Raw genomic sequence first — 14,588 nt, 5'->3', positions numbered from 1 at the left:
AGACTGGATAACTTGTAGTAAAATAAACTGAACATTCATTTTTCCTGGCAGTCTGTTATGAGCTTTATTTTAAATGTGCTTTTGTTTAAGTGCCTTTCCTAACTATTCATCTGTATCAAAAGCTGCTTATATTGTCAAAAGAAGTATTCTAAAAGAGTTATAGGATAATGCTGTTTAGCAGTAAGTCTTATTTAATTTCATTTCATAAAATAGTTTCAGACTTAGACGCAGCAATCATATTAAATTTCATAATATCATACGACCTTTGTCTTTATTTGGGAGAGCTATTGAACTTCAGAATCTGAGTTATTCTACACTATAATATTTTCTCACTGTTCTGCTGACTCAATTTAAAGTTAATGCCATTATTGAAAATAAAATTCACATTTCTCCAACCGTTTCCCTACAGTGAGTTTATGTCATCCAGACAGCTGCTGAACTAAAAATAGTTTATCCATTTTTTTGCATCAATTGGCCCCCTGTCATGTTAGATGCACAAAATTATGCAGCCACAAAATTAAAAACCTCATCTGGGTTTGTCATTTCTGCATCATTTTTCATGGCTGACATTGGAACATGACGCTTTGGAACTGCCAGACACACACCTAATTATTTAATGTCATGGTCTTTGACATTCACAGGTAGTTTTTTTTGGGAGGTGGTGCTATAGTTTTGCATTTATGGCTGTACTTCAATCCCCCAGTACAGCATTAGTACTTTGCAAATGCAACTTACACCTGGATAAGGTTCCATATCTCAGATCTCCATATTGAGCCACGACATTGATCTCCTTGCATAGTACAGTGTGGCTGGGCATGTTATACTGCACTAATGTAACTGATGAGAAGAATAGGAGTTACCGTTACTGATATATTGTTGTTAAGAGACCACAGGCATAATCGTATAGCCTGAGTATGAGTGGCATAGGCTAGAACAAAATGCGTGGGAGAATTGGACAAGAAGCAATTATAAAAGGGTAGCAAGCTTGCCAGCAATAGTTACATCCTTTGAAAAGGTTTTTAAAAATCTTATTTCCTCTGCACCCTTTCCCAGGCGTTGAAATATTTGTGAGGTATCCTAGCTAGAATTTAAACTGTGATAAAATCTGATCTTATTGTGCGTGTGTTGAATCTGGCAGATGTGGATTTAGTTAGTTGGTTAGTTCGCTGAAATTTGCAGCAGGGGCAAAATTGTCAGAAATGCTTCAATATTTGAAGGAACAAGTTTGTGTGGGCAAGGGTTTTAGCACATCACTCAAAACAGTTCAAGTGTCAGTGAACAATAGTTTGGGGGTTTTAGTCAGTAAATGACAAATAGTCAGTGAAGGTAAGTCCATTTTGCTGAAGCGCTACTGTTAGCTGACTCCCTGCAGCTGTGGCCAGTAGAATCTGCTCCTAAACAATGGAATTTAGTCTTGTGAAGATCAGTGGAATGCAATCTCAGGACAAGAGATCAAGTAGCTAGCAGGTGAGTATTGTTGGCTGAGGAGCCGTGATCATGCCTGCGTTTAGACACGGGAGTATTGTATTATCAAAATAGCGAAATACGCTCTCAGATGTAAGTCAGCTCATGGTAAATTGCTGCAAAATGACTGTACATGCTATTTGATTGGTTTTGTTCGCCCATGTTTAGTTTATGTTAATTTTGGATGTTGGAGCATCAGTTGTATAGAGAGTGGATTGTTTTACTTCTCCAATCTTGTAAAGTTTATCTTTGTTCTAAGCTGTGGAATCTTGTGACTGTCGTACGAAATATCTGGGATTTGAAACTTGGCTTAAACAAAATAAGTTACTGATCCTAACAGATCATAACATAAATATGGCTGTCTCATGTAGCAATATTGCATGCCCGTTGTGGTGCAGTGGTAATGTCACCACCTCTGACTAGGAAGCTGGGGTTCATGTCCCACCTGCTCCAGAAGTGTTCATAACAATCTGAACAGGTTGACTAAAAACGACCTGTGACAAAGCATACAAATTTATAAGGTTACAAGGGAAAGAAAGTGAAGGAGAACTTTTGCAGATAGCAACCAATAGCATGATGTTCCAAATGTGCCTCATTTGGTAGAATAAAATTGCATAATTTTGTGTGACATTTGTTTCACCAAGTTTGCATTGATTACAAGTGTAAGAGTGCATTTAATTTCTTTTAAGAATTACAGCCATGAGTTCCTTCAGTTTGCTTTTTTAATGCCAATATTTATGCTGCTATGTAACCAAATATTTAAGAATTTGCTTTTAGACCATTGTTTTTCATAGAATCCCTTCAGTGTGGAAACAGGCCCTTCAGCCTGACAAGTCCACGCTGACCCTGACACCCAGACACCTATAAATCCACCTAACCTATACATCCCTGAACACTACAGGCAATTTAGCATGGCTAATCCACCTAGCTTGCACATCTTTGGACTGTGGGAGGAAACCAGAGCACCGAGAGGAAACCCACACAGACACGGGGAGAATGTGCAAACTCCACACAGACGGTTACCTGAGGCTGGAATTGAATCCAGATCCCTGGTGCTGTGAGGCTGCAGTACTAACCATTGATCCACCATGCCACCTGTGTTTTATCTCTGTAACCAAACTTCACAGTTCTGGTTGACAATGTCAAAGTGCAATTTTCTAAAGATCTGTACCACCAAATTCACTGTATTTTAAAATAATTCACATATAAAATAAGAATTCTGTTATTTGGATGTTTTGCTATTGGAGAGGAAATCTGCAGCAAGTAACTGTTCTCCTGCCTCCATAAAGCCTGTCCATCATTCGAAAAGGCACAAGTCAGGGGTGTAATGGAATACTCTCCACTTGTCACGATGGCTGCATCTCCACTAAAGCAGCTTGACAGCATCCAGGACAAAAGTAACCAATCCACCAGCTTAAACACTCACTGTTGCACCACAGAAGCAGTGTGTGGCAACGACAAGATGCACGGCAGCAACTCACCAAGCTTCCTCTGACAGCACCTTCAAAATCTGCAAACTCAAAAGACAAAGGCTGCAGTCACACAGGGACACCACACCTGAAAATACCCCTCCAAGTGAAATACCATCCTCATTTGGAGCTATAATGTTGTTCCTTTACTGTCGCTGGGTCAAAATCCTAAAACTTGCTTCCTGAAATGTTGTCAGTGTCCCTGCCCCTCGCCATGTTCTGCAGCAGTTCAAGAATGCCACCACCTTCATCAGGGTAATTAGGAATGGGCAATAAATGGACCTTACCAACGACATCTACATTCACATGAATGAATTTTAAAAACGATCAGTCAATGATTAGTCTTTTGGTCAAGTCTCTTGATGCTGACAGAGATTCAGAAGTACCAAAAGTACTATCAAACTAATGTTCAACCCAATCTTTCCATTAGTTTGAACCAGAGGTTAACTGGTTACTTTAATGGAGGCATTTAAAATAACAGTGATGAATGTGGTAAGCAATTTGCCAGCACAGTAGTCACATATAGTGATTTTGTGAGACTGCACTGAATCGGCTATTCTGTGAAGTGGTAATCATAGTCAGATTTCTACTCTATTCATTTTTTTCCTAATATGAATACTGAGATCTGCATTTCCAGCTGGGAATTCTGATCCCAAATCCCAATGAGTACAGTTTCCCTGCAGTGCAGTTTTTCCCTGTTGTATAGTCAGGGAGAAATCAAACCATTTTGCAGCAGCTATTGTCTGTGTTCTGAGACTTGGAAAAATGTGGATTGATTTAGAAGAATCAGCATGGATTTTTTAATGGAAAAATTGTGTTTAACTAACTGGCTAGCATTTTCATTAGCAAAGACGAATGCCAAACATATAGCATGCAAAATTTTGACATTCTGCCAAAGCTCAGATGCAATCTATTCTTGCAAATGAATACATCATGACTCCTTGAATAAGTTCATAAATATAATATTTTGGTAGTTATTTGCCTTAAATCCTCCATATTTAATCCATGGCTGTATCTCACTTGAGGAACTTATACAGACCTGTAGCTTTATTACTGCTTGAAGACCACTAATGGTTCTTTAATGGTTATTCTTCAGCTCTGAGCCTTGAAAGGGAGAAAATTCCATGGCCTACACAGTTATGGAAATACAAAACTGGATTTTATTTTCTACAAACAGCAGCAAATTTTACACAATGTTCACACTTCATACAACTTTGCAAATTCTATATGGTGCAACCTGCGCAAAGTTTACAAACTTATACAGTATGATGGGATGTCCTACTGCTGTCAGTAATCATTTTGACATCAGCTTCCAGCAGAGGTAGCAATAAGGAGAAAAATCCCATGATTACATTTTCCAGTTACTGTCCCAAATGCGTGTGTCACAAGTCGAACTTTTGCCCTGGCTCAGGCTTGCTAATTTGGACCAGGACTTGCATCTGGCCCCTTTCACAATAAATACTCCAAAATCCTCAATTTTCCAAACCACATTATTCACTGTGTCAGGGATAAAATAGAAACAAACACAGTAGGTTTGGGAACATCTGTGGAGAGAGAAACAGAGTTAATGTTTCAAGTTCATTATGACTTCTTCTGAACTCAGATAAAATGAAACTGCTGTGGTTACTCAAAAACATTTGGTCACCTTCAACAGGGAAATGTCACGGAAATGAATACAACAGTTGCAGAATTAATGACTGAAGGATGATAACATTCACCACTGCACTCACATCCAATCAAGTAATAGTTATTGCTATAACAGACAGACTGATCTTCTCAATAATTCACAAATTTAAGAACGTAGGACAACAAAAAATCTTTAAGTGTTATTTCCTATAGAGAACTCTGACAATTTTACCAGAAGTAGTGAATATAGCAATATTTATCTCTGTGATTAATGTAACAATGTTTAATGTTGCAACCAGTTCACAAGTAAGGTTACCCATGTTATTGTTCCAGATAGGATACACCAAATTGTCAAGTTTGAGTCATCTGCAACAAAGTCATTTTGATAAGATCCTTCCTCTAGTGGATTCCTTTCGCCCAGAACAAATGAACCTTCATGTTCACTCAAAGGTATAAATTTAATCCCCCTTAAGTAAATGAAAGTATGAGGTTTCTTCTTTATAAATCACAAGAATAAATAATAATGCAATGTACATGTACACTGATCAGGAATGAGAAAGGAGTACTGAAGTAAAAGATAAAAGGTACACAAATTAGCCAGTGAGTCATGTGTGAAGACAGCAGAATCTTGATAATTGAGCATTATAAACATGATAATTTAGTTGATTTCTAAATTCCTGGCTTTGCAGGTTTTGTGAAGTTATTTGTCACATTTCCTTTTGAATTAGCTTGCTAACGGGCTTCCAGTACTCCGACCGAGGGAGCCTTGCCTGCTTACTAGCTTCCAGGATGTAGAATGCAGAAGGACTACAGGATGGTCCTTCAACTGTTACTTTCACATCACACTAACACACAAACCCATGCTTGTCCATATAAGTACCTCAGCCCACTGGCACACATGAGCAACCCAGCCCACTAGCACATTCTAAAGAAGGGTCCAGACCCAAAACATCAGCTTTTCTGCTCCTCTGATGCTGCTTGGCCTGCTGTGTTCATCCAGCTCTACACGTTGTTATCTCAGATTTTCCAGCATTGGCAGTTCCTACTATCTCTCATATCTAGACTGCTGTCTTTTCTCTCATCATATTGACAGTCTGAAATACTCAGTTCTCTTTAAAGTTTCCTTGACACCTTCAAGAGTAACATTCTAGGATTCCTGTTTGGAGAGCCACAAAAATTACATCTGTAATTCTTTTTTGACTATATTTCCCCCATTTGTTTTATATGTTGCAACTAAAAGTTTAACATATCCAGAAGTGAAGCAGGGATGATCTGTGGTCATGACAATAACAGATAGTAGCAAGAGGAAGATTTCTAATAAAAGTTATTTACCTACATTAATGTCTATAAAAGAAAACTCAACATAAGTTTTTGAAAGAATAGGGCAATATTGACTTAATATGAGAGTTAGATTGTGTGATAGAATCAGCCTGTTTTATAATTCCACTGAAATCAATTGGGAGTGATGTAAATCCAAAGAAGTTGATAACTCAATCTCATCACGTAAGTCATGATTTATCCCATAGAACTGTAGCTCCTTCTGGCCATTGGTGTGACCACAGCAACCTTACCTGTTTTGTGTACTTTTGATTTATTTATTAGACAAGCTTTTGTTGTCTCATCTTTTTTGTTCTAAAACTCTTTTCCAATTCCTGGAATCCAGTAAAACATTAATTCTCACCGCAAATGGTCTCCAGAAGTGGTTTAAAACAAAATGTATATTGTGTTACAGGAGTAAAGAGATGATATCCCATTATGTTTAAGGTATGGTTCAGAGAGAGGAATGTGTAACTGTTATTCAACTGTGTTTGGGTTTGAGCTCCCTTCTTACTTCTATCACATGGCTATTAGGAATACCTTCTATTCTTATCACCTGTATTTGGAGTATGAGGGAAAGGCGTCCAATTTAATATTCATCAAGTTTAGCTCCATTTTGAATGTACTTTCCGTAGCCATCAGGTCCTAGAGTGAGCCTTGAGCCCAGACTTTCTACTTCAGTGGTAGGAACACTATCCATTAGAATATTAGAGCTCCAGCTTAAAGCTATCTTCAAGATACATCTCTTTGTGTGTTCAGATAGTAGGAGCTGCCGATGCTGGAAATTCTGAGACCACAAGGTGCCAAGCTGGATGAATACAGCAGGCAAAGGAGCATCAGAGGAGCAGGAAAGCTGATTTTTTGGGTCCGGACCCTCCTTCAGAATGCTATCCAGAAGAATCACCAGCTTGCTCTGGCACTGAGATCCAGACCCGAAACATCAGCTTTCCTGCTCCTCTGATGCTGCTTGGCCTGCTGTGTTAATCCAGCTCTACACCTTGTTATCTCTATGCGTGTTGCTTTCTTCTGCAGTCTTTAACTTGCTGAGATGCTGACCATTGCATTTTCAGGATTCTTTTTAGCCACTCGGTCATCATTTAATGGTGTTGCTGGAATTTCACAACTGGACAACCATCAGCATCCTATCATCCTAACCCTCGAAACAGTTTGGGGATGGCAGGAAAGGATGGACCAAATTTGTCTGGCAGTGTAATCCCAGCTGTTATTTAACAAACAGATGTAAAATTGAGCTTTGTTTCCAAAAGAAAATAAATACTGTATCTGAATGAAAAAGCAACAGTATGAATTTTTAAAACAATTTTAACAGATTCACCTGTTTGAATGTAAGATGCAGAATGAACCTTGCTGATACGTTTGTTTTCTAATGCAGGTGCATGGGAGAATGATAGACTGCATCAGTAACATCATGTTTTACACAATGTCATCATGCTGCCAACAGTTTCTGGGTCTCACCCTGATGGTTTTAATTACAAGATCAACAGTCAGCTGCCCAGCTCGATGTGAATGCGTGTCTCAAATTAAATCAGTGGTGTGCCACAGAAAGCGACTGACAGCTATTCCCGAAGGCATTCCCATAGAAACGAAAATACTTGACCTGAGCAAAAATAGACTGAGGTGCATCAGCTCGGGGGATTTGGCAGCTTTTCCACTCTTGGAAGAGATTGATCTGAGCGAGAATGTCATTACAAACGTCGAACCCGGAGCTTTCAACAACTTGTTCAACCTGAGAACCCTGCAGCTTCGCGGCAACCAACTGAAACTGATCCCAACCGGGGTCTTCAGCCGACTGAGCAATTTAACCCGCCTGGATCTCAGTGAGAACAAACTGGTGATTCTCCTGGATTACATGTTCCAGGATTTGAGGAATTTGAAACACCTGGAAGTTGGCGACAATGATCTTGTCTACATCTCCCAGCGGGCTTTTAGTGGCCTGTTGAGCCTGGAGCAGCTCAGCATCGAGAAATGTAACCTGACCTCGATTTCTGCAGAATCCCTGTCCTACCTCCAGAGCCTGATCACACTGAGGCTGCGCCACCTCAGCATCAGCTTCCTGGAAGAGCAGAACTTTCGGAAATTGTACAACCTGAAGGAACTGGAGATTGACAACTGGCCACTTCTTGACACCATTACTCCCACAACCCTGTACGGCCTGAACCTCACGTATCTCTCCATCACTAGCACAAACCTTTCTATTGTCCCCTCTGGGGCCTTCAGGAATCTGATCTATCTCAAATTGCTGAACCTGTCCTACAATCCTATCAGCATCATTGAATCGGGCTCTTTTCGTGATTTAATCCGCCTCCAGCATTTGTACATGGTCAGCACCATGCTTGCTACCATCGAGCCGCACGCTTTCCTCGGCCTGAGGCAATTAAAAGTGCTGAACGTTTCCAACAACTTCCTGGTGACCCTGGAAGAGAATGTTTTCCAGTCTGTGGCTAGCCTGGCAGTGCTGCGTTTGGATAGCAACCCTCTGTCCTGTGACTGCCGCCTCTTGTGGCTTCTGCACAGGAGAAAGGCTCTGAGTTTTGACGGCAACCAGCCGGTCTGTGCCTCGCCAGCAGATATTCAGGGCAGCGAGCTGAAAGACTTCGAGGACTCTGCCGTCCATAGCTATTTTACATGCCAAAAGCCCAAAATCCGGGACAGGAAACCCCAGCGAGTCACCGCTGGCGAAGGACAGACTGTCTATTTCACTTGTAGGGCCGATGGGGAACCGGCTCCTGTTATCATGTGGGTCTCCCCCCAGAGGAGGATGATCACCAGCAAAAGTAACGGCAGGATAACTATCCTGCCCGGAGGTACCCTGGAGATCCGCTTTGTCCAAGCCCATGATAGTGGCACTCACATCTGCATCGCCAGTAACGCCGGAGGTAATGACACTTCCTTCGCTGTGCTGACTGTAAAGGGACGGCCCGCAGACGGCGCCCTGTATGCGAACAGGACAGCATACCTCACAGAATTCAACGAGACTGCATTCAACGACACGCAGGTATTCCTGAAGTTCACGCTTGACGTGAAAACCATCCTGGTCTCCACAGCCATGGGGTGCATCACCTTTTTAGGGGTGGTGCTGTTCTGTTTCCTGCTCCTGTTTGTGTGGAGCCGAGGAAGGGGCCACCATAAAAACAATTTCTCCGTTGAGTACTCATTCCGCAAGGTTGATGGCCCAGCAGTCAGTGGCGGACAAGGAGGAGCGAGGAAGTTCAACATGAAGATGATTTGAGTCACCGACCTCAATGTTGTATGGACCCCTTATGTAAACTGTGATGACAATTTTTCATGGTCAATACTGACTAATCGTTTAAATCCCACACACCTGCTTATCATGTTATAATAATAAGCATAACTAATACGGTATGAATTAATCTTCACTGATGACTCAACGAAGAGTTGAGAGTTGCATGCTGTAAATCCTCCCCCAGTTCTTTGACTGGTATGGCTCATTGTAATGCATCATTACCTTATTAACTCGCTTAAAGTTTATTATCGGATAGAAATTGGTTCATATCCGAGTTCAGGTGTGAACACAGTGGAAGCCAGGACCACCACACAGAGACTAATGCAAAGGAGCACCAAAATAATCTTTTCCTGACCCCCTGGCTTCACCTTCAGGTAATTACCTGCCCTTTTTTAAAAAAAAGTCAGTGCTAGGGAATCTTGCAGCATCTGTATAGAGAAAAAGAATTGTTCACTGACTCAAATATGGAAAAAAAAGGTCCAAAGGACATGTTTAGAAGTGAAAAGGGTGAGAAAAGTAGTGGGTTTAACACTGTAAGGGAAAGAAAGAGAAGAGCAAATGGAATAGACAGCAATTGTACCCGGAAATAAAAAGCTAAGGGAGTTTTAGTGGCATAAGGGAAAAGTAATAGATGGATAGTGGCTATGAATGGTAGATTTTAATGGGTTTATAACTCACTCGGAGATAATAAGAATGTTAATGGGTGCTATGAGCTGAGCTGACACATTTTCTGCTATTAACACCAAACCTTCACACCTGTTCTGCATTGAAATATTTTCCCTACTTCCATGAGCACTCCTTTTAGCTTGTGTTTGAGGGCACATTTACCATTTGTTCCACTTCCTTTTTCTCCCTTTACTCTCTGCATAAAACCCACTATTTCTGCCCATTTCAATTCCAAAAAAAAGCCACATTGTACTTAAAGGTTAACTCTCTACATATGCTGCAAGACTTGCTCAGTTTCTCCAGCATTCTCTGTTTTCATTTTGGATGTACGGCATCTGCAGTGTTTTCCTTTTAAATGACCTGCACATTCTGGATACTGTCTCCAGCAGTCCTTTTGACCACTGGCTCGGCTGCTCCAATGCACTTGACATGCATCTAAAGCATGCCCACTGCAGTCCAGCCTGCCCTGATTTAGCAAAGGGATTGAAAACTTGTGTTAGACCTCTTTAGTTAAATGAGCAGTGGTCCCTTGCCAACGTACCAAATGTCACCAACATCCAGTGTGACTGGCAATAAAATGGGTTGGTCCTGGATCTCTTGTGAGTGCATAGAACAGGCACAATAAAATCCAGACAAAAGTTTTTTTTTGCATTACATTCCAAACAGGTGGCTCACCAATGGCGTTGACAAATTAGAAGATTTTTCCTCATGCTGCATAACACAATTGTCCAGCCACATCTTTACTAATTGTGACCCCGTCAGCAGTCAGCTAAACATGGTCTTCTAGTATACTGTGTTCAATTCAATAATACACAATAATCTAGTGAAGTTTTGTCAAGCAACTATTTAACCTTTGTAATAACTGAACTCGGCCAATTGGTTATATATGACTATGAAAATTTTAATTGTTTTCTGTGAGAAGTGAAATATTTTGATCATTCTTTATTATGGAGAACATTATTTCAGAACACATCTCAGAAACTTCTAGGGATTATATTATTAAATCATTCCACATACAGTACTATATAATCGAATACTGCCTGCAGTGAAATCTGAATTTGCAACTCTTAGGCAGTTCAATGGACAATTGCTCAGGTTTGCCCGTATTATTATTATTTTCCTGTAATCAGAAACCGAGTTGGCTGTAAATTATTCCTTCATACAAGTTCATTGAAGCAGCTTTTGTATTTTAGTTTAAAAATAAACCGCTTTATGAACATTTTGTTTTATATATCCTGTATATGTAATAGCACATGTTCAATGAACTTCATCTTTTACATCGTAATCATTTTTGCTTACAAGTAAAATGAAAAAGAAAAGCCTGTGGCAATTGTTGCAATTTGTTTTGCTGATTTTTTTTTAATGGTGCTTTGTAAAGGGATGTCCATGCAAAGTATTATGATGCCATTAGTAGTGACCTGTTAAATGTTCCTGTAGCTTTCCACATTAATTCACTTGAGCTTTTTAAAAAAAAGTCCCAATTCATCAAAAAATGCTGCATAATTACGAGTATTACTATGTCTTTTTATAATAATCTTAAAAAGCAACTTTCATTGACAGCATGATATGCTTTAATTAGCAAATAAATTTAAAATTCTACAGTGTTGTCTTTTGGCACTGTTATAATTTACTATAGGAAATCAGATATTTCCAGCAAATTAACTCATTTGAGATAAACTGTGTGAATATATAAAAGTGGAGCATTTGCACAGTTGAAAAACATTTTTGATGAAGCTGAGTTTATGGAAGTGTAAATATTGAAAGATGTGGGATTTTGAGTACTTATCTAAAAAGCATACGATGCTTCATCAACCCCACAATTATAATGGTGTGCTGTAGCCAGATAATGGAAAAGATAAATAATAACAATTAGATAAGAGGGTAGAACAGTCTTGTTCAAAAATTAACTATGAAATCTGAGCATAAAGAATCAGAAGAACAATTATATTTTTCCATGCTGATATTAGATAGAAATGTTAAGATGAGCTGGCACGTGTGGGATGTACATTTTAAAACAGTTTGATCAGTTTCAAAGTTACTTTTGGTTAACTCGAGAGAAGTAAATCTGCAATTTTCCAACAAAGTTATAACGATATTCAAAATTAATGAATTGGTTTTATACAACATGTATGTGGCTTTGCCTATTGTTTGTAGAGTCATAGAGTCATACAGTGCAGAAACAGACCTTTCAGTCCAACCAGTCCACTGCTGAACATAATCCCAAACTAAGTTAGTACAATCTGGCTGCTCCTCACCCATATCCCTTCAAACCATTCCTATTTGTATATCCATCCACTTGTCTTTGAAATGTTGTAATTGTACCCACATCCACCACTTTATCAGGAAACGTGTTCCACATGCAAACGCCCTGTGTAAAAAAAAAAGGTTGCCTTCTATGTCTTTTTTAAATCCCTCTCACGTTTAAAATGTGCTCCCTGGTCTTGAAATTCCCCATCTCAGGGAAAAGACAACAAGCATCAACATTCTATCTATACCTCTCATTATGTTATAAACTTCAATCGGATCACCTCTCAGCTTGCTATGTTCCAGTGAAAAAATGTCCCAGGCTATCCAGCGTCCCCTCATAACGCAATCCTTCCGTACCCAGCAAGGTCCTGGTAAACCTCTCCTGAACTTTCTCCAAGTCTTGATAACATTCTTTGTATAACTGGGCAACCAGAGCTGAACACAGTATGTTGGTAGAAGGTTCACCAATATCCTGTACAACCTCAACATAACTTGCCAACTCCTATGCTCAAAGGACTGAGCAATGAAGGCAAGAATGCCGAATGCCCTTTTAACCATTCTGTCTACAGATGATAGGGACTTCAAAGAATTATGTACTTGCACCCTGGGTCTCTCTATTTTACAACACTACCCAAGGTTAATTGTATAATCCCTACTTTTGTTTGTTGTTCCAAAATACAATACCTCACCTTTATGCAGATTGAACTCCTTCTGCCGTTTTTCAGCCCATTGACCCATTGAAAACCTTCACTGCCTACTGTGCCATGAATTTTGGTCTAAGCTTACTAGCTTACTAACTTCAGAAGCTTACTAACTATGTCTGCTATATTCTCATCCATGTAATTTATATAAATGACAAACAGAAGAGGACCCATAACCAATCCCTGTGGAACACCACTGGTCACAGGCCTCCAATCCGAAAAGCAACCCTCCACCATTACTCTCTGTGTCCTGTCATTAAGCCAATTAACTATCCAATTGACAAGGTCACCTTGAATCCCATGTGACCTAGCTTTACTAATGAGTCTACTATGCGGAACCTTGTCGAAGGCTGTACTAAAATCCAAATAAACAGCATCCACTGCTCTGCCATCATCGACATTTTTGATAACTTCTTCAAAACAGTCAATCAAGTTTGTGAGACACGATTTTCCTCACACAGAAACATACTGACTATCCTTCATCAATTTTTGCATCTCTAAATGTTCATAAATCCTATCATTTGCAATCACCTCTGACAATTTACCCACAATCAAAGTCAGACTCACACGTTTATAGTTCCACGGTTTCTCCTTACATACTTTCTTAAACAAAGGTACAACATAAACCACCCTCCAGTTATCAAGCACCTCACCCATAGTTATAGGTGAAAGAAGAATATTTCTGCAAGGCGTCTCGCAATTTCCTCCCTTACTTCCCGCAACATTCTAGGATACATTGGTTCAGGTCCCAGAGATTCATCCACCTGTTTATTCTCTCAGACCTCCTGACTTCCACTCCCATAATGTGAACTGTTTTTAAGACATCAAAGTTTATTTATCTGCATTCTCTAGACTCTATTTCTTTCTCCACAGTAAAAACTGATATGAAATATTCATTTAGTATCTCTCCCATCTTCTGGAGGTCAACACAAAGACAATCTCCTTGATCTTTAAGTGGCCCAACTCTCTCTCTAGTTATCCTCTTGTTCTTAACGTATTTGCAGAATTTCTTTGTTGTATGAATAAGTACTCTAGCAATGAGAGGATAGCATCACTCAAATAGCATTACTCAACAGCTAATAGTGCTTCCAAATCGAATGGCAATAGTTTGTTTAATTTCAAAACCTGTCCAATATATTTGCGCGTGTGTGTGAGTGTGTGTGTGTATAAAATGTAACAGGAATGCATTTTATAAAATAAATTACTTATCACAAAAAATGATTATGTTTTCTAAACCATGTGTTTTCTTCATGTACTGTGATCCTCTGTTTGGGCTAATAGCCCTTTAATTGCATAAGAAGCAGACTAAACTTTTTATTATTCATTCATTCATGGGATGAGGGCATCACTGGCTAGTCAGCATTTATTGCCCATCACTAATTGCCCAGAGGCAGTTAGGAGTCAACCATATTGCTGTGGGTCTGGAGTCACATGTAGGCCAGACTAGGTAATGATGGCAGTTTCCTTCCCTCAAGGACATTGGTGAACCAGGTGGGTTTTTCCAATAAACGACAATGGATTCATGGTCATCATTAGACTCTCAATTCCAGATATTTATTGAATTCAAATTCCACCATCTGCCATGGTGAGATTCCAACCCAGGTCCCCAGGACATTATCTGGGTCTCTGGATTAATAGTCCAACGATAATACCGCCAGACTATCACCTCCCCTACTAATGCCCAGTTTAATGCCACTTAGTTGTTAATATAATTCAAAGATTTAGGACTCTGTGATTTACAGGTGTGAACAGGTTGGCTGTTAGAAGATGGTTCTTTTCCCTGTAAATAGTGGACATATTGAAGAGACTGCTAGCTAGTCCACAACACCAATTTGC

At 39.7% G+C, this 14,588-nt stretch overlaps 1 protein-coding gene across 5 annotated transcripts in view; it reads left to right on the top strand.

Moving 5' to 3' along the window:
- The window catches only part of LOC125466080 (leucine-rich repeat and immunoglobulin-like domain-containing nogo receptor-interacting protein 2), a 185,635-nt gene extending 171,662 nt beyond the window's left edge, over positions 1-13,973 (top strand). For 4 of the 5 annotated variants that reach the window (XM_059638531.1, XM_048560222.2, XM_048560223.2 and 1 more), the window contains one exon: positions 7,267-13,973. In XM_059638531.1, coding sequence (XP_059494514.1) covers positions 7,267-9,123 — 1,857 coding nt within the window. In that variant the 3' untranslated portion in view covers positions 9,124-13,973. Of the gene's footprint in view, positions 1-4,892; positions 5,010-7,266 lie in introns of all 5 variants that reach the window. The other variant, XM_059638530.1, reaches the window with a different exon arrangement.
- Positions 13,974-14,588: the final 615 nt, after the last annotated feature.

This window comes from Stegostoma tigrinum, chromosome 30 (assembly GCF_030684315.1).
Source record: "Stegostoma tigrinum isolate sSteTig4 chromosome 30, sSteTig4.hap1, whole genome shotgun sequence".
NCBI classification, from domain to species: domain Eukaryota; kingdom Metazoa; phylum Chordata; class Chondrichthyes; order Orectolobiformes; family Stegostomatidae; genus Stegostoma; species Stegostoma tigrinum.
This window is presented reverse-complemented; position numbering and strand designations above follow the sequence as displayed.